This window comes from Thalassophryne amazonica, chromosome 22 (genome assembly GCF_902500255.1).
Source record: "Thalassophryne amazonica chromosome 22, fThaAma1.1, whole genome shotgun sequence".
Taxonomy (NCBI): Eukaryota; Metazoa; Chordata; class Actinopteri; order Batrachoidiformes; family Batrachoididae; genus Thalassophryne; species Thalassophryne amazonica.
The window spans coordinates 18527814-18553499 of record NC_047124.1 but is presented as its reverse complement, the minus strand read 5'-3'; the positions used below and the strand labels follow the sequence as shown (position 1 = coordinate 18553499).

The following is a 25686-nucleotide window of genomic DNA, read 5'->3' as shown; positions in this document are numbered from 1 at the left end:
GTTTTGGAACCCCGGATTAATGCTGGAGCTGTCATTTTGACACAAAGAAAGGTTAATATTGGTGCTTTTCACAAGATTCCATGGCATAAAGTAGATGAGGTCAAGGATTCCCCCTGGATTGGATGTCAGTCTATTGCCGGCATCATGCCAAATTTGTCCCGCTGCCATATTCGTCCTGCTGCTTTCAACAACTGCCAATACTTGACTGCTGCCAAATTCTCATCCTGAGTCCTCTATCGATCATGAAGCAAAGTAAAAGACCCCCTATCCAAAGTAAACACTAAATTTTGCTATCTTGAGCAAGGAAAGATAAACTCTGGTTGCTCTGGTGGGTTCCAGGCGTTGTATCACCTCAAGACTGTCAAATAAATCAAAAGGACTGATCTGGCAACTCTCCGTGCTCACGTGTGATATCGATTTGGCCGGGTGTGTATGTGTAGTACTGCAATCTCAGGACAGATTTTGGATTCAGGACACAGTTGAACCCAGGTCTGGATATTGATAATGCAGCTTCTTTTCACAGGATGCTGTGATTTACCTGCCCTAGTCCTATGTAATAGAACTTAATGACAACATCAAGGAAATTGTGTTTTTGTTGCCATTTGTCTCTTTTCTCATATAAACTCTAGGCAATCTCCAGTTGTTTGCAATATGTGTCAAAGGGAAAGTCTGGGTGTTGGACACACATAGTAAACAATAGGAGACTGTCCATGACAGACATGTCTCACCCACTGGAAATGGTCTCTTTGGTTTGGTATCTAGCCATTCCTCAAAGCTCCAGTCGTGGACAGCAACCATTGACTTGTGAGCAGGCGCAAAGTCCTTATTTTATCTTTTGATTTGCTTCAGACACCTTGAAGCTGTTCTCAAATTACCAATATGTAGATCTGGGTTTGATTCCCAGTCACAGTATCTATCTGTGTTCTTGGACAAGACGCTACATATGCATGTCCCAGTCCACCAGCTGTATAGGGGTACTTGGTTAGGGAAGTAACTTGGATTTTTTAGACTTTCATCCAGGACCAACAGTCCTCATGGCCTGTCTAGGACGTCCTTCCGTTTCTAACACATCAGATAGTACAGTATGCACAGTAGGGGGTTGTCCTTTATGTTAACAGATGCAACAACACTGATCCTGTGGTTCCACCTACCAGTTAACAGGATGTGCAGCACCAGAGTGACTATTATGACAACAGTGAGACAAACACCAGTTGTCACGATAATCCAGGTCACTTCTGAATAGGCCGATGACTGATCTGTGAACATCAAGTGAGCATGTTAAAGACAGGAGTTGACATGTGAGGAGATAACAATCTATCAACATTTTGAAGCCAATTACACGTACAAACGTTGGAATTCAAGTTGCAACACTAATGCCAGAATGCATGAAAGATATTTTCCTCACATCTCATTTCAAAGATGTCTTAAGTTTTGAAGAAACCAAGGAAAGGAAAGTTGTTGGATAGAAACCGATGAGAATAGAGATACTCACTGCAGTGCAGGAGACAGTGAATGACTGTTGCACCGTATTTCACATCCAGTCTCTTCACCTGTTTGAAATGCGACAGTTCAAAATTCCTTAAAGTCATCTAACACACCTGCAGCGGTTCCATTTATGATAAACTTACCTGGAAACAAGAGCCTGTTTTGCAAAGCCCCCATGTGAGGTTCAAGCCAACATGTTGATGTTTCTCCTGAAGAGCCAGAAAAAAATATATTACTGTCCACATTTTCTGTCACCATGATTGATTTCTGTACATTTTAATGGCATTTAACTACTTTGAAGATCAAAAACGGTGCAAGAATAAACACAGAGTGCAAAAGCTTGTTTGGATCAAGTCAGGTGGCGAGTTCAAGTTAAGACAACAAAGCCACTGTATTCTACGACAGGTTGTGCGTGTATACGCTCACAGACCACTTTATTAGGTACACCTGTTCAATACACATTAAAGCAACTATTTATTCAGGCAATCAGATGGAAGAAAGCCACTGCATTTAGGTATGTAGATGTGATCAAGAAGATCTACTCAAGTTCAAGCATCTGAATGAGAAGAAAATGATATGAGGGTGTCCAACCCAGTGCTAGTACTATTAGGAAAGTGTACCTAATCAAAGAGGACTGTCTAGCTTACTGAATGCATATCATGTCAACTCCTTTTGAGTTGTCATGGGTGCCTTGGTGGCTTCCCTTAATTGTCTCCATATCTTGCACAATCTACTCCAGACAGATTTACCACATTGCTTGTACTTTTTAATGATGATCATGGATACAAGCTGCAGAAATGAGGTTCCTCCTAAGGGAACAGGTTGATAAGTTAAAATATCTAGGAGGGACTGAGTGGAGTCATGGCTCTTTCACATCAAAAGAAGCCACCATGGTAAGGTTGCTAACTGGTTGCCTCTCTAGAGAGGTCTTCCAACTGGGGGAGGACCAGCTGTCGTCGGAATTCCCTAGGATTCCCCAAGAAGAGTTAGAAGGCATGACAATTTGTTGACCAACTTCTCCACAGATAACGTTCTGGTGATATGGTACCTACCACGTATACAGTGTGAGTGACAGAAGACTGGCACTCGGGAGACTCTTCAGACTTCATACACAGCCCGACAGAAAAAGCTGCAGAGATCTTTGACAAAATTGTAATCTTCTTGATGACCGTGTCTTGTCGCCGTAGCCACCTCCCACGCTGCAAACGATAACACAGCAATCATGTTTAATGCCACATTACATAATGTCTGCTGTCACCTTAATATGGAATATTAATTACCACTAAGTATTTACCAGTAGATTTATTGCCAAAGACTGACATCATTGCAGTCGTTAAATGTCACATACACATTACTTACAGTTGTGTCATATAACATGATGTGTGACAAACTGTGGTACCTTGGAATTTCCCATGAACAAAGGGGCATGATCCAAAACTGAGAGCCTACAGTAAACTAAAGGAGACATCAGAAAATGATTCAATAATCTTCCACCAAACACACCCTAAAACTCAGATAAATCACTCTGCAAGTTATAGTAACCTGCAAGTAACCACAACAATCATGCTTATGGTTTGCTGGGAATGGTTACCAATCACTGGTTAAATGGAAAACAGCATAATTTGGTTGGTTGGTGGTTGGTTTTTGAGTTGGGGGAGCAATTTATGTAGGGTTTTGATTTGTAAATTCAACATCAACAAAGACTGCAAAGCATTTTTCCTTATTTAATTTACTTAATAGTAGTCACATTTTATGTCCCTACATAACAAAATATAATAATTATATAATGTCCTAATATATACATGCAACATTTGACAAAGAAAGCTCAGAAAAGCACTTTTACGAACAACAATGTTTGTTTATTCATATTTTATACCCCTATATGCATCATAAATATTCATAAAATAAATTATTCCCTATTATTTAAACATTCACTACAATGGGAAGAAATACATCAAATAGAACTTGCCTGAGCTCAAGATTATACATAAGGAATATTACAATAAATGCAAACCATATGTCAAGCTTACTGATCGTCTACCAGAGATATCAAGTAACGAAGTACAAATACTTCGTTACTGTACTTAAGTACATTTTTAGGTATCTATACTTTACTTTTTTCAAGGTTACTTTATACTTTTACGAGGTCTATTAGATAAAAACCGACCCTTTTATTATTTTTTTTAACTATATGGATTTGAATGACGTGCGATTACACCAATCATGCTTGAACCCTCGTGCGCATGCGTGAGCTTTTTCATGCGTGTCGGTGACGTGATTTCCCTGTGGGCATGCCTTGAGTGAGATGTGGTCCCGCCCTCTCGGCTGAATTCCTTTGTTTCACACGCTGCTCCAGACGGCGCGCGTTGCTTTATCAAAATTTTTTCTGGACCTTAGGAATATCCGAGTGGACACTATTCGAGAAATTAAGCTGGTTTTCGGTGAAAAGTTTAACGGCTGATGAGAGATTATGGGGTGTTTCTGTCGCTGTAAGGACTTCCCACAGAGCAGGACGTCGTGCAGCGCCTCCAGGCGCCGTCGTCGGCCTGTTTCGACCTGAAAACATCCTAATTTAAGGCTTAATTCACCCAGGACGTCGTGAGAGAACAGAGACGATTCAGAAGAGGCCGGCATGAGGACTTTATGCGGACATTCCACTGTTTAAGGACATTTTTTAATGAAAGACATGCGCGCAAATTCGCTGAGTCGTTTCCGTGACGACTCGGCATATCGTGTGCGCCGCGACAGGAAAAACACCTCCGTGTTGAAAACCATTTGTAAAATTCAGGTGGTTTGATGGCTTTCAACAAGTGAGTAACTGAGAAATTGTTTAACAGCTTGGGCATGTTCCAACTTGCCCGTTAAGGTTTCCAACGGAGGTGTTTTTCCTGTCGCGACCCCCCGCGGTCGGGTCCGGCCCGACATGCGACTCTGCCCGCACGTTCTTTCATTACAAAATGTCCGTTAACAATGGAATGTCCAAAAAACTCCTCATGCCGACTTCTTCTGAAAGTTCTCTGTTCTCTGACGACTTCCTGGATCAACAGAGCCTGAAATGTGGAAGTTTTCAACTTGAAACGGCAAGACGCTGCCGCCTCGAAGCGCAGGGCGCCGTGGGCCGTCCTTACGGCAACACTACCAGACCAAAATCTCTCATCAGCCATTAAAATTTTTACCGAAAACCAGCTGAATTTATCGAATGGTGTCCACTCAGTTGTGCCTTACAGTTTGAAAAAAATGTCGCGGCTCGTCTTTAGTCTTCTCAGGATGTCGTCGTTTAGATAACACAAACTAATTGCAAGTGATATGCTAGAAAATGACACAACACTTTAGAATAATTCAGCCTTAAGCAAGATAAAATGCACAGAGTTTTTAAGTTTATTTAAGCCTTCGACACAAAGCTTAGACAAACTGAGTCCTCTAGAGAGGATAGACAACCGCGCTCGTCTATTTATTGGAGACCCGGGCATCGCTCCTCCTTCGACTTTTTATTTATTTCATTCCCAAGACATGGTTTTCTATTGGAAGCGTCCTCTAGTGAACCCTAAGCAGGTGTTAGGCCATTATTTCAATGTGACAAATGCTCCCATTAAAACATGAAGGATTTACAACTGATTTTTTTAAAAGACCTTCAGCCACAGGTGCAGCTGGCCTGAGGCCCCCTCCGCAGTGGCCTCAGCCACACGTGCAGCTGGCCTGAGGCCCCCGCACGTGGCCTGCGGGAAAGCACCTAAAAGGCCTTGGAAAGCCCCTGACAGACTAAATGACTAATAGAGCCCTTTTTTTGGGTTGAACACCTGCTAGTTCAACCAGAGGACATACAGTTCGGATCAGGACACTTGATAGTTCATCACAGTTCAAATATGGACCTAAAAATTCTTCTACAGTCCCTCCTCTGGGACTCGAAAGAGTCCCATTACATCAACTATACTCTTGGGTTGTTTACTGACAAGCATCCTCATTTGTGCATTGCAATAAAAAGAAAACACATCACTCGAGTTACTGATAACTCTGGTGCGGATATGAATATCATGATACTTCACACGGTAAATATATTGCAGTGCAGGTGAACCTACATACTAAGGCACAAGGTGAGCAATTAGCTGGATTATATCAACACAAGGTGACATTCAAACATTGAGTTTTGGTGTAATTCAAGGCACTTAAAATGGCCACATAAAACAAGTTACATCAACCTCTTAATCATGGCAAAGTAAAGGCTTCACATTGACATCAGTGCAACCAATCATCTTCTGGCATCTATTGACTCACTCACCAGAGGCTCCAACCCATTATACTTGGTTCTACATATTATTTTGTTAAAGCGTCACACTTATTTAAATGCATCAAATAACCCCTACGTTACCACTATTTAGTCAACCAATCAAGAACATTCTAAGGTTAGCGCAGCAGCTAGTCTAGTTAAATGATAAACACAATAAATGGTTTCCCTTCATGTCCGTCCTTAAGTCATTTGCCTTAGTCAATCATATAATGGTTTTCATTATAGGCCATTTCTCAACATTCTCCACTTTGTTTTTCTTCTTTTTCAGCTTGTTTCTAATGCCCTTTTTGGCCAGACGCCAAATTTAGGCGATGCATGTCTCTTGAGGCATGCTATAATTTAAGAAAAAGGGGTCCCTATGGTGCATTTTACTACTAAATCTAAAACACGCCGTGTAGGGACCCCTTTTTATAACTTTGCAATGTGATATCTATGTGTATGCATTTAGCTTTATCTGTGTTACGCAGATGATGGTAAGGACAGACATTTACCCAACTTTCGTTACTAACATATATCCTCTTTTGTTTTAGTTACACTCAGATTTCTGAAACCAGTCCGCAATTCAAACTCAAGAACCAAGATATAGTCCGTGTTCAGTGCCATTACGTCAGTCCGCGCTCCTCAGCATTTACTCAGCATCTGAAGTTTTGGGAGAAGTTGGGGAACATGGGAGGTTGGCCTTTCAGGGGTAGGGGGGAAGGATCAGGAATTCTGGCTTTCAGACAGTCGTGCAGTCTCTGATGGATCTTTCCAGTCCTTGTGCTGCTTGGCCAGGTTGTACAGGGCCCCCAGGAATTCTTGCCCACAGGGTGGTGGTGGCCAGCCCTAGCTGTTCCTTTCCATATGCTCCATCATGCAGGCTAGCATGTCCATACTAGACTGAAGACCACACAGTTGAGTATGGAGGCCCTCCTGAGCACAAGAGATGTGGCATTGTCACGGTGTATCCTGAACAGGTATGCAGCTGTCTGACTTAGTTGTGGCATGATTTCCTCAAATAGCTCATGGGGAATGTGATTTGTGAGGGGCAGGAGCTGCTCCAAGGTTTTGGAACAGACTCTTGGAAGACGAAGCTCTCGAACCAGATTGCCATGTGGGGTGACCATGACCAGATTAAGGTTGGTGCACAGGGGACAGGAAGTACAAGGGGGAAGGCATTTCGTGTGTGTGGGGGGATATGTTGATGTCGCACAGGCAAGTGGTTGGGACTCTGGGCATTTAGTAGCCTGTACAAAGCTCCCTGCCTGGTGGGTGAGTTCGGCTAAGGTCTACCCTGCTGATCCCCCAGAGGTACTGGGCTGATCAGAATATCTCATCCTGCCTTGGGGGTGGAAAGCTGGGACAGGTCCTAGCAGTGAATTGGGTCTAGGATGCACTCGGGCGGTTGCTGCATATGGCCGACCTTGGCTGCCTCCCCTGGAGGGTATCGTTGCCCCTGGCACATGTGACTGTCTCCATGGCATCTGCGGAAGGGGTGTGTTCCTGAGTCCAAAGGGTCCTTCAGGTGATGGTGGAGTCCTCGGGCCGACTCTTGCTGCAGGCAGATTCTGTGAAGCCGTCATCGCCAGGTGCTGGAACGATGAAGATCCTTCTGTTGCCAACTGGTTTTAGCTGCTGGATGGAAGGCGGCTGTGGCGACCATCATGTCTCGACCATCCCTCCTGATATCCTCTTCTCCAAACAGTTCTGAGAGTCCAATCAGACTTGATAGAGGCAGATCAGGCATAGGTCCCTGATCAGGGGAGTCTGGTCTCTCAGCCATACTCCTGTGTCCTAGTAATATACATATCGTTCATTATTACAGCTCCATGTCATTCTTTCAGATATTGTCTATCCTATCCCTCATTTTTGTGGGTGCATGTGTGTGAATGTAAATGTGCGTGCATGTCTTTCTTCCTTACAATATCACCAAGCACGGTCCATCCCAGTCCTCCCTATCTGGGTGTACGCCACAATATTAGGGAGCTGGGGCTGTCGGGAGGATAATTGGTATTTCATCCATTTCCATATATTCTGGTTCTCTCTGTCTGTTTCGTTTGTGCTTTCTTCTAGGGCTCGGATGGCTAGCATGGGAGCTGTCCTACTGTGGATGAAATCAATTTATTGACCAGAAATTTATCAAGGGAATACCACAACAATATTCCATCAGACCGCCACCCCCTGTTAGTGCCAAGATTACACCTATCTGGTACAACCAGTCTTTCCATGATATCCACCCTCCTCCTTAGAGTCCCAACAGTGAAAAGTGGGCCAATATTCATTCCATTCCCTACAATGTATCCAGAATCGTCAGTTTTCATTTCTCCCTCCTATGGAGTTACTTAACAGTTCCTGTTGCATCTCCTCAAGTGTGATTAAGAGCTCTGTCCTCAATTTCCGTCTTCCCCCTGTACGCATGGGAATAGCTGTGCAAATTCGGTGGCTTTGATCATAATACAAACTCCTTGTTCATCAGCCATCATCATCTCAATAGCTAATCTATTTTGCATTGTCATTAGCGAGGTGGCGTGCAGTTGTTCGTTAAGGCTCCTACTGCTGCCAATGTCCAGTTCAGGTATCTTTGTTGATTATACCACAAGTAATTAATCCACTGCACCTCCTGGAACCTAGAACGGATTTTTGGAGTACCCCGAACAGAGCCAATGCCCATCCCCATTTATCCGCATCTTCATCTGCTTTAACTCTGCTACTGTCTATGGCTTCTCACTGTCGGGGTGTCCCTTCTGGTTCCCGTTTCTTACTGTGATGTTGTAGTCTGTTTTAAACGTCATTATTCCTCTTTTCTTACGAAGTTTCTGTGGCATGGTTGTATTGAATTTGGCATTTCAATTACTGTTATAGCTCCTGTGAGCATCACAGGAGCACAAAGGCCCTTCCAATTAGGGGACAGCGATGACAGGAGTTTTCCTTCTTTGTCCGCATATCCAAAAATTGTCAGCTAAGGGTACCGTTCCCTTAGCTAAATTTGGAGTAGATACCCATGAAGCATGGTGAGATTCAGTCCAATTCCGACCCCCCGTGGCCGTACTATTTGTTCACACTGTATGCCTGCTGCTGGCAGGGTGTGACAGACGGTAATGTTCCATGCTGTTTTGGCCGTTTGTATTCTTGCTGCTTTTGCATACACTGTATGTGGTGTTTTTGGCTGGTCGTCCCTACCTGCCAATCGCTTATTATTGGCTACTAAGCCTTTAGCTATACAGAATGGGTGTATCATCCCTTTCTCTATTTTAATCATAGGTGGAATTCCTTCTGTACTTAGGGCACTGGACAAAGTTTACTGTCGGCAGCATATTTTTCATCACCTACTGCCATTTTCATAATACATTGTGTAGCATTCTGCTTGGTCTGAGTTATGTTGGGACTCCTATAACAGTTTGTTGATATCAGGTAGGGGTTTAGCCTGAGGTATCACACCTTTCCGGTGACAGGCTATGCAAGGCTTTTCACTGATCTGCCTAGCCGAAAATTTCAACCATTTGGTAAAATAAATTGGTCTTCAAACCCTTGTGTGCGGGCTAGGTCTGTACTGGGATCCCTCTCCCTAAGTGACTGCTTGTTTTCTAGGCTTCTAATTGTCCTCTTTTTTCCTTGGTTTGATTTTTACCCATTTTGTGGCTTCATGTACTGTAACAGTTCGTCTTGCTTGTTTCCCTGCATCCTCTTTTATCAAAATTACCTCTATGTTGATGTTCCCTCCTCTTCACATTTGATGCTAATGGCTTCGCCTAATATGTAATCCCCACTTTCCCTGTATTCCTATGTTCTTGTAGGCTTTTGATTTAATGTATACCAATTATATTTTTTCCTGTGTTTAGAATGGCCTTGTTTAGCTGCTATTGCGGCCATGGCCACGGCACAGTCCGTTGTATGTTTTGGATGTCTATTTCTCCCATACTGACCACCAGTAGTATTGTCAATCCCTTGAATAATTCCTTAATCATTGCTCTGATGACTGTTGAGATGTGCTACTAGATTGGCTACTAAGTGAGCCGTCATAGATGAGCTGTCACTAGGGATGTGTGGTGTATCTGTGCTTTGTCTGGGTTGTACTTCCTGCGGTTCTTCTGTCGGTAATCTACTGAGTTGCTGTCCGAGTCTGATGTCTCCTGTGGCCTGTCTATCTGTCGGTCTGTATTCTGTCTGTCTGTTGGCCTACGTGTCCAGTTGTCTCTGAGTCTGCATCTGGTCTGTCGCTGCTCTATCTGGCAGGGATCCACTCCTCTGAAGCTGTGCGTCTTTGTTCAATCAGTCTCTGTGAGCGCCTTGGCCGGTGTTCGCCTGGCTGCAGGGAGGCGTGGCCTTCCCTCGGTGCTTCTTCTGGCTGCAGGGAGGCGTGGCCATCCCTCGGTGCTGCTGTAGGGTCTCGGCTTCTCCTGCTTCCCCCTTGGCCGGCGGCTCTGCCAAGACGAGCTTGGCCGCAGGGCGCCTGGGCACCAACCTACAGCAGTGGTTTAAATGAAACCAAGTGTCCTTACCGTCTACTTGACTGCTGTACGTGAGGCAAGAATAACTTTAAAAGGACTTCTCGGCGGGGCCTGTCCCACTTCTTTTTGAACACCTTGACGTAAACCAGATCACCAGGCTGGATGCTCTGATTTTCGAGTGGAATCTCTGCTTCTCTCTTCTGTAGCACCTTTGACCTGCAAAAAGATAGTTTTGTGATTTGGGTTAACTGCTCAGATAATATGCCATTCGTCTTGTAGCTGCTCCAGCGATGGTCCTTCGTAGGGTCCCTTCAGGTATGGAATAGGCATCGGCCGACCTGTAAGAGCTTCAAATGGTGTCAAAGGGTTAGTCGGTTAGTTGTGAGCGCATTGACAATAAAGCAAGTGGCAACGCATCAGCCCAGGTTAGTTTGCCATTGCTGTCTGCTATGATTTTTGCTAGTTTGTTCTTTAAAATGCCATTAGCCCGTTCCACCGCCCTTTGTTGGGGGGTGAAACACACCCAAACTTCTGTTTGATACCCAATTGTTTGAATGTTTCTTGTGTAACCTTGGCTACAAAAGCCCTACCGTTGTCAGATGAGATAGTATCTGGAATGCAAATTTGGAAAGACATCTCGGCACAAGAATTTGGCTACCGTTTTATGGTCTTGATTTGCAGAGGCTACTGCCTCAATCCATCAGCTGAATCTGCATATCCTACAAAACATATCTCATTCGTTTAACTCGATTTTCAGCTCCCATGTCTATGAAATCCATCATAAGATGTCTGAATGGCCCATCAGGGACCGGAATGTGGCTAAAGGGGCTGTGAATGATTTCGGACATTGTACTGTGCACATACTCACACTCATTCAACAAACGGTCCACTGTTGCTGCCATATATGGTGACCACCAGACAGCTTTTAGTTTGTTCATAATTTGGACTCGCGAACAATGATCGGGTCCGTGGGCCCAAATGATGCATGTCGTAATAAATTGGTGGTTACACAAATGTCCATGACTACTGCGCCACAGCTTGTCCGCGCCCCTGACTGCGTGTCTCAATAGCGCCTCGTTTAACCCACATTCGTTTTTCTTCTCCACTGGCCCTACTTGAGCCACTATCAGTGCGTCAAGTGAAACCAGTGGGGCACAATCTTGGATGGTTAGCAGGGGAAACATATTTCTCCTTGTTGCGGTGGCTCCATCCAGAGATGCGAGTGGGTGTCTTCTTTTGCAGGCTCCTATCCTGTGCACCAGCATGAACTCCCAAAAAATTTCCTGTATATTTGTATTATCAACTATGTCGGTAGCATGGCCCAAGAAGAGGGTCACCCCTTTGAGTCTGGTCTGCTGGAGGTTTCCTTATCACTGTCACCTGTGTGCTTGTTTTAGGGGTTGTAAGGTTAGACCTTAATTGTGCGAAGCGCCTTGAGGCAGCTTTGTTGTGATTTAGCGCTATATAAATAAATGAAATAAACTGAATTAAATTGAATTATTTGGATGGAGGGTCATGTGATTGCAACACGATAATGACTGCAAACATAAAGCTCAATCTATACTTTAAAATGCTATTTTAATTTTGTGATTTTATGCTTTTTGGTATATTATATTGTATGGTAGAGGAAAAAGGGACTCAGGGCTGGGAAATTATCTTTTGTGTACAGTTTTGCATAAATTGATGCTTTTTAGGATTGCAGCTAGATTTTGAATATTTAGTTTTCCTGCATTTCCTTTAGGTTTAGACTAAACATCTGCCCCAAGTTTTCTGCATTGTCACTGTGATATTACAATTCACAGTTATATGACTCATGTGCAATTAGAAACCTCACACAGATTACAGCTTTGTCAAGATTTTGCAAGAGGTCTTTATGATTCTATTTCATATTGAGTCACCCATGTTTGTTTTTTTAACACACGAATTGTCATGCATTTGAAAATTATTGAACAAGGAAATGTGCACCAACAGCCTGACTCTTTTAAATTTTTACAGGAACAAGTTCCTTGTATATCAAAGTCTGGTGACCAGGTGGTTTGTGCACATGCATGTATCTGCAGATCTCATACACATATTTCTTCCTGGTACAGAGAGTTTGATAGCTGCGCTCTTTGCTTATGCAAAGCAAGAGGAAGTCATTTATTTGCACAGCAGGCAGTATACTGCAGGGAAGGATGAGATCAGGTAACAGTTATGAAATTGTAAGTTCATAACAGGGGCGTAATCAGATTCTTTTTGAAGGGGGGTCACTGTGCAATAAATGTTATAATTGCGGCATTTTACACTATTTTGTGTTTTATGCAGTGGATCATTTTCTGCAGCAGTTGTTCTTTTTATTGTTTTGAGCCTTCCAAAACTGGATTCTTATCTAAAGTAGTTTTTTCATTTAATGTGTTGAGCATTTTAAACCAATGAATAAATTACCTAGGGAAAAAAAAATTTTGATTAATTTAATGGCCTGGCTACTTGTCCAGGGTGTGCCCCACCTGTCACCTGAGGACAACTGGGATAGGCTCCAGCACCTGGTGACCCTTAAGTGGAATAAGTGGGTATAGAAAATGAATGAAAGAATTGGTTCATTTAGTCTGAAACACAATCTTTTTCTGAAACAGTTGTTTCCTGTATTGGGCATTCTGATATGGTGAATAATTTTCTGAAATAACTGTTTGGTTTACTGTTTGAATGGTCGAAAGCAGTGTATCATTTTCTGACTCAGTTGTTTAATTTAGTGTTTCAGGCATTATGAAACATTGAGCCAATATCTGGAGCCATTGGTTCATTTCATCTTTTGCTCATTATAAAATTATGTCATTTTCTGATACATTTACAGTTTCAAGAATGATACATTTCTGATACATTTACAGTTTCAAGAATGAAAGCAGTTTGAAACAGTGAATCATTATCTGAAGCATAATGCTCTTTTGGTGTTTCAGACATTTGTGTGGAACATTTTGAGAGGAATTTGCCCAATTATTTATGAATAGATAACTAGCAACATGGAAAATGTAAAATCCCTTTAACATTTCAAGGTTTGTTTTGAAACAGTTGGTGACTTAATGAAGCTCCATTTACAGCACATTATGTCTTCCTTTTGATACAGTGTCCAGAGCAATGTTCTGAGAAATGTTGTAAATGTTTCAAAATGTTCTGTAACTGTGTTTCAAGTTTGCCGTAACTAATTTGCAGTCCAGATGAAAATTTTTGGTTTTTATCCCCAGCTACACGTTCTACCCATTCTTTAATTCTGGATTTTCTATTCAGTTCTATTGTATATTTCATTCCATATTTGCCCACATCCCCACAGTTTTTAATTTAATTTGCTGGCTGATAATGACACGAAGGCAGGTGTCGGGGTGGAGCACATTGACACGCACAACATTCCTAGTTTTCAGACAAAATACATGTAAATTCAACCATATCTCATCTTAATTTGTCACAAATCCATCCAGCAACCACTAACAATCCAGCAGGTGGCAGGCACCTCTATGGGATACTACATAAGCAAAATAAAATTGCTTTTTTGATTGACATAGTGCATCAAGGTTAACCACCATCTAATCATTTCATCCTCATCATGTGTTCTTTTAATTTGTTGAGTTGCAAGATGACAGCATTGACTGTTTTTGAGTTACTGCTTACACAAGCAGTAACTCACCCACTTATATACAGAATGTTAAAGCAACAGATGAATGTGGCTTATCTTAAATTGAGCATTGTGGTAACCTTGACATACGTATTAGTATTTCTGTGAATTATTCCGAAGATACACACAATGCTGTACTACATATTCCGACAACTCTAGCGTACACACCATATAGAATTTGTGCTTAAGGTACAGAATAATAGTTGAGAGGCACTCACATAGGGTGTAGGACAGACGATTTCACTTAAATGGAAAGAGCACACTGCTGCTGAGGCTTGTCTGAACAAGATGAGTTGTGGGAATTCCATTTAAAACCCTGATCTGGGAAATAACTTTGAATGTCTTTGAATTCCAGAGAAGACATGTTGGCTCCAGGGCCTGGTGCAAAACCTTGACAGGGTGCAGACGAAAGAACAGTCAAAAATTACAACACAATAACCTGGAGGTAAGGATATGCAGTTGAACCTATAACTGTCAGTTCTACCAGTGATACAACAACATGAGCACTTACTGTATTACAACCACAAATCAGAAAAAGGTGGGACAATATGGAAAATGCTAATAATAATAACACAGCAATTCTTCTAATTCAGTCATTGCATGGGATAAAGCATTTATCACTTCCTTCTTGCAACATTTAAGACATTTTGGCATTGAAGATATCAAGAGATGATGCCTGCTAGGTGTTATTTTGTCTCATTATTTCTGTAAACATGTCTTATGGTGTGCAACAATATGTAGTTGTCGTTGCATTTTTCATTTCAGATTTTTCACACATCTCTATTGGACAGGTCAGGACTGCAGACAGGCCGATCCAGTATCCGTATCCTCTTCTTCTTCCGCAGCCATGACTTTGTAATGTCTGTAGAATGTGGTTTTGCATTGTTGGAAAAAAAGCAACATATGTTGCTGTAAAATCTCAAGGTACATTTCTACATTAATTCTACCATCACAGAAGTGTAAATGACCTTTTCCAAGGGCACTGGACCCAACACCATACCATGACAGACCCTGACTTTTGGACTCGGTGTTGCTGATAAAAACGAGACCTAGTGTTGTGTTGCCTTGGGGCAACTGTTGTTTGTGATTTGGCGCTATATAATAAAATAATAATAAATAACAGTCTGGATGGTCCTTTTTGTCAATGATCCCATTTCTTCCCCAACAGATCTGGAATATTGTTTTGGTCTGACCACAACAAATTCCACTGTTTGATGGTCCACCCAGATCTATATGGAAGTGTTGATTGTTGATATCTTTGCAGGAGGATGCAAGTCCAAGTCTTTCAAGACCTGGTGCTTCCTGTCTTACTGTATGGTTGTGAGACTTGAACAATAATCAGTGACTACTAGGAATTCGGGACAAGCTCCGGCACCAACACGCCTCAGGGCCTTTATGGGACTTGTTACTTCAGAGGATCATTGCGAACATCTGGAATGACTTTGTGTCAAATTAAAGGATACTTAAGGAGACCTCGGATGAGAAGTATACTTGCATGGTGAAGAAGTGTCAGCTATGGCATTTGGACCATCTCTGTGAATGATCCAGCACACAGGTGCCTTCAGTGTTTGAGATGCCAGCAGCCGGAGGAAGCCAAAGGGATTCCCACATTTCACCTAGCTGTTGTAGATAAATGGTTACTTTCAAGAAGTGGGGATGGACTGATTGTCTGTCTTGGTGGTTGCAAGACAGGAACCATGATGGTTCTATGGTTTAGTGGAACGTAGTGCTCCACAGCGCCATCACTTGCTCCCAGATCTGACCTTACCAGAATATAGGTCCCCCATTGTTATTGGATGTCACCAGGTGATACCAGTTGTCAGTAAACTTTGGAACACAGGTGTCTAGGATTGTAGGAGATCCTTCAGTCTGCAGATAAATCTTTTGAGTGTACTGTACCATTGGGCTAGCTAAATATGAGATATTATATAAAGCTGATCCTCTTGCCAAGATGTTGGACATCTCCAGCCTTAGGATCCTGGCATCTGACTGGCTGATCTGACCAACAAATGCAAACCATTGCTGAACTTCTTCAAGCAGGGTGAGAGAGGGGACTCTGAGATTTCTCAGAGTCCCCTATACCCAAGTACTGTGAGTGCTCTGTGGAACAGAGATGGAGTCTCTGTGTCCGTCCCAGTAAATCTGGTTTTCATCAGAGATGTGTTCTAGCTCTTATCTGTTCAATGCTTGCATAGTAGTGGGGCAGATATGATGTTCACATCTGGCAGAAATTATGAAAATTTGCATACAGAATCTTTGAAGTATGCTGATTTTAGATTTTGCAGGATCCAAGCACTTTTCCTAAGGGATCCAGAAGTAAAAAGAGAATTAAAGATGGCCACCGACATTGTTGTTCTTTAGATTGTCTACTCCAATCTTTGACACATCATCACCTTTGAATGTCAGTAGGACAGTTTGTCAGTAGGAGTCAGATTAACTCAGTGGTTAGAGTGTTGGTCCACTAATCCAGGTAAAAATGTAGGCTCTCCTGGGAGACCAGTTCAAATGAACTGAAGCAGAAGTCCTGGAAAAACACACTAACAATGTGAAACAGGTTTTTAATCTGTTGGTTTTGATGAAATACAAATTATATTCAGCAGTATTTGATGGCATAGAATATCATTGAGTGCATTTACAGGTAAATTAGGCAGATATTTACACTTAAGACTGGCTGACATACATTAACTGACATTCTTCTCAATTTTCAGGTGGCTGTTTCTATGTGAAAAGCTTGTTAAAGAGTCTACTGACACTCTTCATTCCAATAATTTCTTATGTGGTTTCAGGACTTATGGTGATGGTATCTGGTGGTGGCTGAAATGTAGAGTAGAATTAAATTAACTGTATTATGAATTAATAACTAATGTATTAATGATTAATGTATTAATTATTTATTAATAACTGTATTATTAATTCAGCATATCAAATACCCTGTCTACCAAAATCAGTAACCTGTGTCCCAAGACAGTGACTATGTTGGGATAGTGTAGTGACACGGACCCACAACAGGGGGCACAAATGATCGGACAATGAAAGATCGAATATGAACACTTTACTGTTGTGAAAGAGCACAACAAATACACAGAGGATTACAGAATTTGAGCAAACAGTCAATCCACAAAGGTGACGTGTGGGCAGGCTCAAGGATAGAAGACGTCCGTCCTGAGAAGAACCGGAACCACACGATTTCCTCCGCCACCAGAACCTGGAGAATACTGGAGCCGCCAAGTTCCGAGTCCCCAGGTGGCCACCGTCTCCGAGTGTCGGATCTGGTACTGCTGGCGAGGAGCAAAAAACAGTATATGTGGTGCGTGCACACCCAGTAACAACAATGGTGGGAATTCCACCTCTAACACACACTCGTGCAGCTCCTGTCTAACCACTTATCTGGTTGAGGTGTGAAGCCGTCGCTGATCACACCAAACGCCAATCTCTCAGATAGGGAACACCACAGGAAAGCGGCTGCAAAAGAGTTCAGACTAAGACACAGTTAAGGCTGAGAATATTACCTTCACAGGTAGATGATATCTCGGCAACGAGGTGGAGATGATGTCCGGTTTTTATGGAGTGGAATGATGAAGTGTAGATGGGTGACAGCTGTCAATGAGATAATGAGTGGACAGCTGTCACCCCCGGCTGTGTCCATGGCGGCAGCGCCCTCTCGTGCCTGAAGCCCGCACTTCAGGCAGGGCGCCCTCTGGTGGTGGGCCAGCAGTACCTCCTCTTCTGGCGGCCCACACAACAGACTATCAATGTTTCAACATAGCAGCCATATTGGAATTCAAGATGGCAGCCAATCCTATGGAAAGACCTCTTGGATTCTGCAATTCTTTTAATTCAGCATTTGAAAATACCCCTGTATGCAAAATTCAACACTTTCTGCCCCACTATGGAGTGAGTACAGGGGCGTAGGTTTGCATATGGACCATAGGGACAAGTCACAACCATTATTTTGGGATGGCAAAATAGTCCCTACCATATTTAGCATTTTTGTTTATATAACAAAATCATTCACTATTTATTTTTTTTTGCGAACTCGATACTATAATTTTAGTCGTCACGTTTTGTGTTTTCCACGTGCCAGAGTGACAGGGTTACCCATGTTGCAATTTCATTGGCTCACGTTCTTCTCACATGGCCGTAAACAAAGCGCATCTCGTGGCAGGCAGCGCTTCATTTGTAAAGTGGGAGGTCCCGGAGCGCAGAGGATGGGTGGCTCCGGTGCAGTGTTGCCAGATGTACGATAATTATCGTATTTGTACGATAGTTTTGCCCTCTGTACGATCAATAATGGGAAAAAACCCAATATGTACGATAATTTCAGTTGGTTGCCCAAACACGCATCTCTCTCTGACACCCAAGAATCATTTTGCAGGCGTTGCACTCAGGCGGCATCAAAGACACACCACACACAGCTTTGGCCGCCCGGGACAACGTCATTTGAAAGCCCGCCCCCTCTCCATACAAAGTAATGAGTTCCATCCAATCTGTGCCGTGACAGAAAGATTCCCCAACCAACATCTTTTTTTTTTTTTTTTTAACTTTATTTCAACAAATGCAACAACAAACGAACAAAACACAAGAGCAAAGAGATATACAAGAAAAATAAAAAAAAGTTAAAGTTCCTTATGGAGGTGTCAACATTTTTTCTGTGTTCAACAAAATCTGCACAAGTGGCATCGGATGACGACAGCGACCTCGAGGTTGAATTCGACTCTTTCTAGTCTGGTAATTAACACGTTTGTGTCCCTTCACAGAAAAAAAAAAAAAAATCTTTCTAGTAGTGCGTTCTAGTTTCCCCATTACTATAATTACTGTTTAAAAATGTGACATAAAATTCTTTGGAAATTAAAAAAAAAAAAAACACAAAACGCTAAAATAGCTACGTTGTATGCGTTTTGTTTGTGTACGATCATTTCTCCCAAAATACGATAATTTTGAGGTTTTGGTACGATAGTTTCATATTTCATATCTGGCAACACTGCTCCGGTGCAGAAAAACAAGAAGGGCGGGGTGGAGGGCTTGCGAACAATGCTGTGCGCCACAATTAAAATAAACTGCACACCCACACACACCTTCACAAATGGCACTAACATCCTGCCTTTTCCTCAGAAATTACTACATTTATGTTTGCTGTCTGTCTCTGTACTTTTTTGTCAGTTTTGCGCTCTTTTTCATACTTTTGCCTCGTTTCAAAAGTCACCGAACGCACTTTACCGTAATATATGCAACATATAGCATACTGTTGGAAAGCACGGGTTCTTGGCTTGCTGTCAGTGTTAAATTTTTCAGAGTGAGGGCTTACATGAGAACTTACGGTAATGAGAATCAGCGGCGCATTAGTGTGAAACTTCCGTGTTTTTCCTCTGCGTTATGACATCACAGGCTTCGTTTACCGTAATACACCATATATATCATTGGAAATCTCTTTTTTTTTTTTTTTAATTAGGTTGCCAGATACCTACAACTGCATTATTGATGAAGAGAATAAATTATACATCTTGGTTGCAAAAACTTTTTTTTTTTTTTTGTTAGCTCCACAAGTATTTTTTGTTGTCTTGTTCTCTCAGGTGTAGGCCTATCGAATAGATTCGTGATTTTGGGTGCAATTTTGTTATTTAAGCTATTTGTTTGTTTGCCTACACGCTTAATATTGTAAATAAAGTGTTAAATTATTCAGCATTATGTCGTCATATGTTATGTATTATGCTTTACTTGTGCGTCTAATGGTATGAGTGGGTTAGGGGGTGGTGGTGGTGGGCAGGGGGGCCAGGGGGGGTGGTATTGTCCCTACCAAAGCTGAGACCAAACCTACGCCCTTGAGTGAGTATGAAGTAAGCTATGGAGATCAGTGATTTGGATGCCTTTGTCAGGCAAAGTTCAGTGGCCTTGACTTTTGGGACAATGCTAGGATCTTTGTAGAATCAATGTCCTGATTGCAGCACTTGAGAAGCTGAGTGAAGACTCAGAATATCTGAGTTTGCAACGGTCAAACCAAGAGGGTTTCATTTAACTCCCAGACTCTGCCATCAGAAATGCAGTAAGTGTTGAATGTGTGTGTTTGATTGTGAGACCCGGTCTCTAACCAGTGACCGAAGGCGATGACAAGATGTCGTTGGTACTAGGTCTCGGTAGTTTTTTTGGTGAGATGTAATTTTCAATCATATTTAATTTATGCCATATGACTGATGGGATTGGCTCCAGCCCCCATCTGACCGTTGATTGGAGTAAGCGGGTATATACATGAATGACAGTTAAAACACATCTTACACAACACAACCCCTTTCTCTGCCATTATACAAACTTTAATCAAAATGCATAAAAGTACTAATTCAGCAGTTTGACAACATTTTATTGTTTTATTATAAATACACAATTTATTTTGCACAGACCCTGAAATTTTAGCTACATGTGTCACAGCTGCCCTGCATTGTGTTTTTGACTCCTTCCACTCACAACTCGAACTCACAATCTCCGGCATGGGAAGCGGACACTCTGTCCAGTCGGCTAAAACCAGGGCTCTGGCCTAAGTGGCCAGAATATCCTTTGGCTGTTGACTACTACATGCACAGCCAGTCTTGCTGGCCTCCGTCACACATTCTCCATGAATATGTTCTGATCAGATCAGGATGAGTAGTGTTGCCACCTCCCTACGGTATACCACCACACCAGTGTGTAGCCTCTTATGATTTTGAAGTTTGTGACTGTTTTCACAGTTGGTTGGGGTGCCCAGGTGCCCAGTTGGTTGGGGTGCCCATCCTGCCACCGATGCTGCGGAGAGGTTTCTACAGGGTTGGGACCTCCTAGGAAGCAGTTTACAACTCTTATGTTATACCCAAATTGGACCAATTTGGGTATAACGAACCACGGCGTTATGGCTTGTCCCACATGAGTGTTGCTCCATAATAAGTTTTACAAACTGGCACTGTACAAGTTAACACTGCCACAAAAATACATCAGCAAGAAGCTACATCAGGTATACTAATGTGCATATATGCACACAAATTACATTTATTTACATTCTGCTCAAACAGAAGTTCTTTGACTTGTAACATCTTAACACTTCTACAAACTGTACATTGCATTGCCTCAGTCAGAGAGTAGAATGGCCCTCTCAAAGTTCCCACATTGCGGCGAATCGGGTATGAAGGTCTGTTTGTCGAGAACAGGTTCTAACGCAGGAACTACAAAGTTGAGCGCAGAATCTGTAAAGACATTGCGTAGAATTCAGGTCGACATAAATTCGAGCTATAATGGCAAACAAAAACAGAACTATGGCCACATCTTACCTGTTTGCTTATCAGAGTTCCATCTATGCTGCTTCTGTTTCCTCCTCTGATATACTAAAATAGAACACAGAGTAATCGGATGAGGAAATAAAGTAACATTTATAATTGCAAATTTTCAGTTCATGTAAAATCCAGCTTGCAGTGTGCATCAAATCCATGCAAATTGCATGCTCCACTATAATGCCACCACTTTTGTACATTTTGGAAATGCTAAACAATGCATAAGTATTTTTTGTTGTCTGTTAGTCAGTCACTTACAGTGGTATGTAAAAGTCTGGGCACCCCTGATGATTTCCTTGATTTTCCTTTATAAATCATTGGTTGTTTGGATCAGCAATGTCAGTTAAATATATAATATAGTAGACAAACACACTGATATTTGAGAAGTAAAATGAAGTTTCTAGTATTTACAGAAAGTGTGAAATAATTATTTAAACAAAATTAGACAGGTGCATAAATTTGGGCACCCTTTGAATACATTTGTATCCTTCCCCTAAACCATGATGTTGAACAATCTTTGTTTTCAGGTCATTTGAGAGTTGTTTAGAGGCTCCCATGTTGCCACTCATTAGAAGAGATGCAAAAAGGGGAAATATTTGCAAATGGCCACCTTAAATACCCTTTCTCATGGTTGGATTCACCTATGTAAGGAAATCAAGGGTCAATGAGCTTACCAAACCAATTTTGTGTTCCAACAATTCGTGCTAAATGTATTCAAATCAATAAAATGAAAAGGGTGCCCAAATTTATGCTCCTGCCTAATTTTGTTTAAATAATTATTGCACACTTTCTGTAAATATGAGAAACTTCATTTCACTTCTCAAATATCAGTGTGTTCATCTGCTATATGATATATTTAACTGAAATTGCTGAGCCAGAGAACCAATGATTTATAAAGGAAAATCATGGAAATCATGAGGGGTGCCCAAACTTTTCATACCACTGTATATAAAGGCGCAGTTTTGTTGCAGTGATGGACATGAATGGGGCCACGCCAAAGTCAATATCAGTCCTTAATTATGTATTCGTAAGCACAGTATGTATGAGAACTGTCTTAAACATTCATAGGTTGTCTAGAGAAATGTAATATCCAGTTATTTAACTTATTATTTATTTATTTAATTGTTTTGATAGGTAGTTGTGTTTTATTATCATCAAGTAAGGCCATATTTGGTCTTTCGTAGAAGATGCTCAAAGTTTGCGATAGGAGATACTCATCTACCAAAGGGGTGTAGGTATTTGTTGGTACCTCAAACACCTGGAGAAGTATTTATCTCCTGAGGATAGTCATACTGATATAGTTGACTCTGGCTTTATCAACAGCGTGAAAATGGGTAGCTGACTTCTAGAGGGAAAGATGACCCAAGGTCTACATGGCTCTCATCACTAAGGAAAATAGTGATGGTGTTCACCACATGGTGACAGAGAACAGGAAATAGGCGATATGAGAAATTTGTCAACTTAGAATGTCCAAATTTTTTATTCAGTGTATGCTGAGTCTGCTGATCACTGATCAAAAGCCCAACAGGCTTTTGTTAATGGAGAACATAGAGTATTTTGAAGAAGATTCAGCGTATTTCATCAAAGGTTTTGGAACCCCGGATTAATGCTGGAGCTGTCATTTTGACACAAAGAAAGGTTAATATTGGTGCTTTTCACAAGATTCCATGGCATAAAGTAGATGAGGTCAAGGATTCCCCCTGGATTGGATGTCAGTCTATTGCCGGCATCATGCCAAATTTGTCCCGCTGCCATATTCGTCCTGCTGCTTTCAACGCTGCCAAATAACTTTGACTGCTGCCAAATTCATCATCCTGAGTCCTCTATCGATCATGAAGCAAAGTAAAAGACCCCCTATCCAAAGTAAACACTAAATTTTGCTATCTTGAGCAAGGAAAGATAAACTCTGGTTGCTCTGGTGGGTTCCAGGCGTTGTATCACCTCAAAGACTGTCAAATAAATCAAAAGGACTGATCTGGCAACTCTCCGTGCTCACGTGTGATATCGATTTGGCCGGGTGTGTATGTGTAGTACTGCAATCTCAGGACAGATTTTGGATTCAGGACACAGTTGAACCCAGGTCTGGATATTGATAATGCAGCTTCTTTTCACAGGATGCTGTGATTTACCTGCCCTAGTCCTATGTGTAATAGAACTTAATGACAACATCAAGGAAATTGTGTTTTTGTTGCCATTTGTCTCTTTTCTCATATAAACTCTAGGCAATCTCCAGTTGTTTGCAATATGTGTCAAAGGGAAAGTCTGGGTGTTGGACACACATAGTAAACAATAGGAGACTGTCCATGACAGACATGTCTCACCCACTGGAAATGGTCTCTTTGGTTTGGTATCTAGCCATTCCTCAAAGCTCCAGTCGTGGACAGCAACCATTGACTTGTGAGCAGGCGCAAAGTCCTTATTTTATCTTTTTGATTTGCTTCAGACACCTTGAAGCTGTTCTCAAATTACCAATATGTAGATCTGGGTTTGATTCCCAGTCACAGTATCTATCTGTGTTCTTGGACAAGACGCTACATATGCATTGTCCCAGTCCACCCAGCTGTATAGGGGTACTTGGTTAGGGAAGTAACTTGGATTATTTTAGACTTTCATCCAGGACCAACAGTCCTCATGGCCTGTCTAGGACGTCCTTCCGTTTCTAACACATCAGATAGTACAGTATGCACAGTAGGGGGTTGTCCTTTATGTTAACAGATGCAACAACACTGATCCTGTGGTTTTCCACCTACCAGTTAACAGGATGTGCAGCACCAGAGTGACTATTATGACAACAGTGAGACAAACACCAGTTGTCACGATAATCCAGGTCACTTCTGAATAGGCCGATGACTGATCTGTGAACATCAAGTGAGCATGTTAAAGACAGGAGTTGACATGTGAGGAGATAACAATCTATCAACATTTTGAAGCCAATTACACGTACAAACGTTGGAATTCAAGTTGCAACACTAATGCCAGAATGCATGAAAGATATTTTCCTCACATCTCATTTCAAAAGATGTCTTAAGTTTTGAAGAAACCAAGGAAAGGAAAGTTGTTGGATAGAAACCGATGAGAATAGAGATACTCACTGCAGTGCAGGAGACAGTGAATGACTGTTGCACCGTATTTCACATCCAGTCTCTTCACCTGTTTGAAATGCGACAGTTCAAAATTCCTTAAAGTCATCTAACACACCTGCAGCGGTTCCATTTATGATATAAACTTACCTGGAAACAAGAGCCTGTTTTGCAAAGCCCCCATGTGAGGTTCAAGCCAACATGTTGATGTTTCTCCTGAAGAGCCAGAAAAAAATATATTACTGTCCACATTTTCTGTCACCATGATTGATTTCTGTACATTTTAATGGCATTTAACTACTTTGAAGATCAAAAACGGTGCAAGAATAAACACAGAGTGCAAAAAGCTTGTTTGGATCAAGTCAGGTGGCGAGTTCAAGTTAAGACAACAAAGCCACTGTATTCTACGACAGGTTGTGCGTGTATACGCTCACAGACCACTTTATTAGGTACACCTGTTCAACTACACATTAAAGCAACTATTTATTCAGGCAATCAGATGGAAGAAAGCCACTGCATTTAGGTATGTAGATGTGATCAAGAAGATCTACTCAAGTTCAAGCATCTGAATGAGAAGAAAATGATATGAGGGTGTCCAACCCAGTGCTAGTACTATTAGGAAAGTGTACCTAATCAAAGAGGACTGTCTAGCTTACTGAATGCATATCATGTCAACTCCTTTTGAGTTGTCATGGGTGCCTTGGTGGCTTCCCTTAATTGTCTCCATATCTTGCACAATCTACTCCAGACAGATTTACCACATTGCTTGTACTTTTTAATGATGATCATGGATACAAGCTGCAGAAATGAGGTTCCTCCTAAGGGAACAGGTTGATAAGTTAAAATATCTAGGAGGGACTGAGTGGAGTCATGGCTCTTTCACATCAAAAGAAGCCACCATGGTAAGGTTGCTAACTGGTTGCCTCTCTAGAGAGGTCTTCCAACTGGGAGGAGGACCAGCTGTCGTCGGAATTCCCTAGGATTCCCCAAGAAGAGTTAGAAGGCATGACAATTTGTTGACCAACTTCTCCACAGATAACGTTCTGGTGATATGGTACCTACCACGTATACAGTGTGAGTGACAGAAGACTGGCACTCGGGAGACTCTTCAGACTTCATACACAGCCCGACAGAAAAAGCTGCAGAGATCTTTGACAAAATTGTAACTTCTTCTTGATGACCGTGTCTTGTCGCCGTAGCCACCTCCCACGCTGCAAACGATAACACAGCAATCATTGTTTTAATGCCACATTACATAATGTCTGCTGTCACCTTAATATGGAATATTAATTACCACTAAGTATTTACCCAGTAGATTTATTGCCAAAGACTGACATCATTGCAGTCGTTAAATGTCACATACACATTACTTACAGTTGTGTCATATAACATGATGTGTGACAAACTGTGGTACCTTGGAATTTCCCATGAACAAAGGGGCATCTGATCCAAAACTGAGAGCCTACAGTAAACTAAA

At 41.8% G+C, this 25686-nt stretch overlaps 2 protein-coding genes and 1 long non-coding RNA gene across 3 annotated transcripts in view; all 3 read right to left on the bottom strand.

Annotated features, from left to right (window-relative positions):
* Positions 1 to 2904, bottom strand: part of LOC117504468 — a 59285-nt gene extending 56381 nt beyond the window's left edge. The window contains exons 1-5 of the mRNA XM_034163937.1: positions 2885 to 2904; positions 2538 to 2684; positions 1629 to 1694; positions 1493 to 1550; positions 1152 to 1256 (exon numbers count right to left, since the gene is read on the bottom strand). Of these exons, the coding sequence (XP_034019828.1) occupies positions 1152 to 1256; positions 1493 to 1550; positions 1629 to 1694; positions 2538 to 2684; positions 2885 to 2899 (391 nt within the window). The 5' untranslated portion in view covers positions 2900 to 2904. The remainder of the gene's footprint in view (positions 1 to 1151; positions 1257 to 1492; positions 1551 to 1628; positions 1695 to 2537; positions 2685 to 2884) is intronic.
* Positions 2905 to 14631: 11727 nt separating this feature from the next.
* LOC117504367 overlaps positions 14632 to 25686 on the bottom strand; it is a 251091-nt gene continuing 240036 nt past the window's right edge. Inside the window, exon 3 of the long non-coding RNA XR_004558775.1 lies at positions 14632 to 14670. This is a non-coding gene — a long non-coding RNA (uncharacterized LOC117504367). The remainder of the gene's footprint in view (positions 14671 to 25686) is intronic.
* Positions 20176 to 25686, bottom strand: part of il17rel (interleukin 17 receptor E-like) — a 41930-nt gene continuing 36419 nt past the window's right edge. Inside the window, exons 12-18 of the mRNA XM_034163823.1 lie at positions 25624 to 25681; positions 25272 to 25420; positions 24360 to 24425; positions 24222 to 24279; positions 23880 to 23984; positions 21130 to 21183; positions 20176 to 21045 (exon numbers count right to left, since the gene is read on the bottom strand). Coding sequence (XP_034019714.1) covers positions 20930 to 21045; positions 21130 to 21183; positions 23880 to 23984; positions 24222 to 24279; positions 24360 to 24425; positions 25272 to 25420; positions 25624 to 25681 — 606 coding nt within the window. The 3' untranslated portion in view covers positions 20176 to 20929. The remainder of the gene's footprint in view (positions 21046 to 21129; positions 21184 to 23879; positions 23985 to 24221; positions 24280 to 24359; positions 24426 to 25271; positions 25421 to 25623; positions 25682 to 25686) is intronic.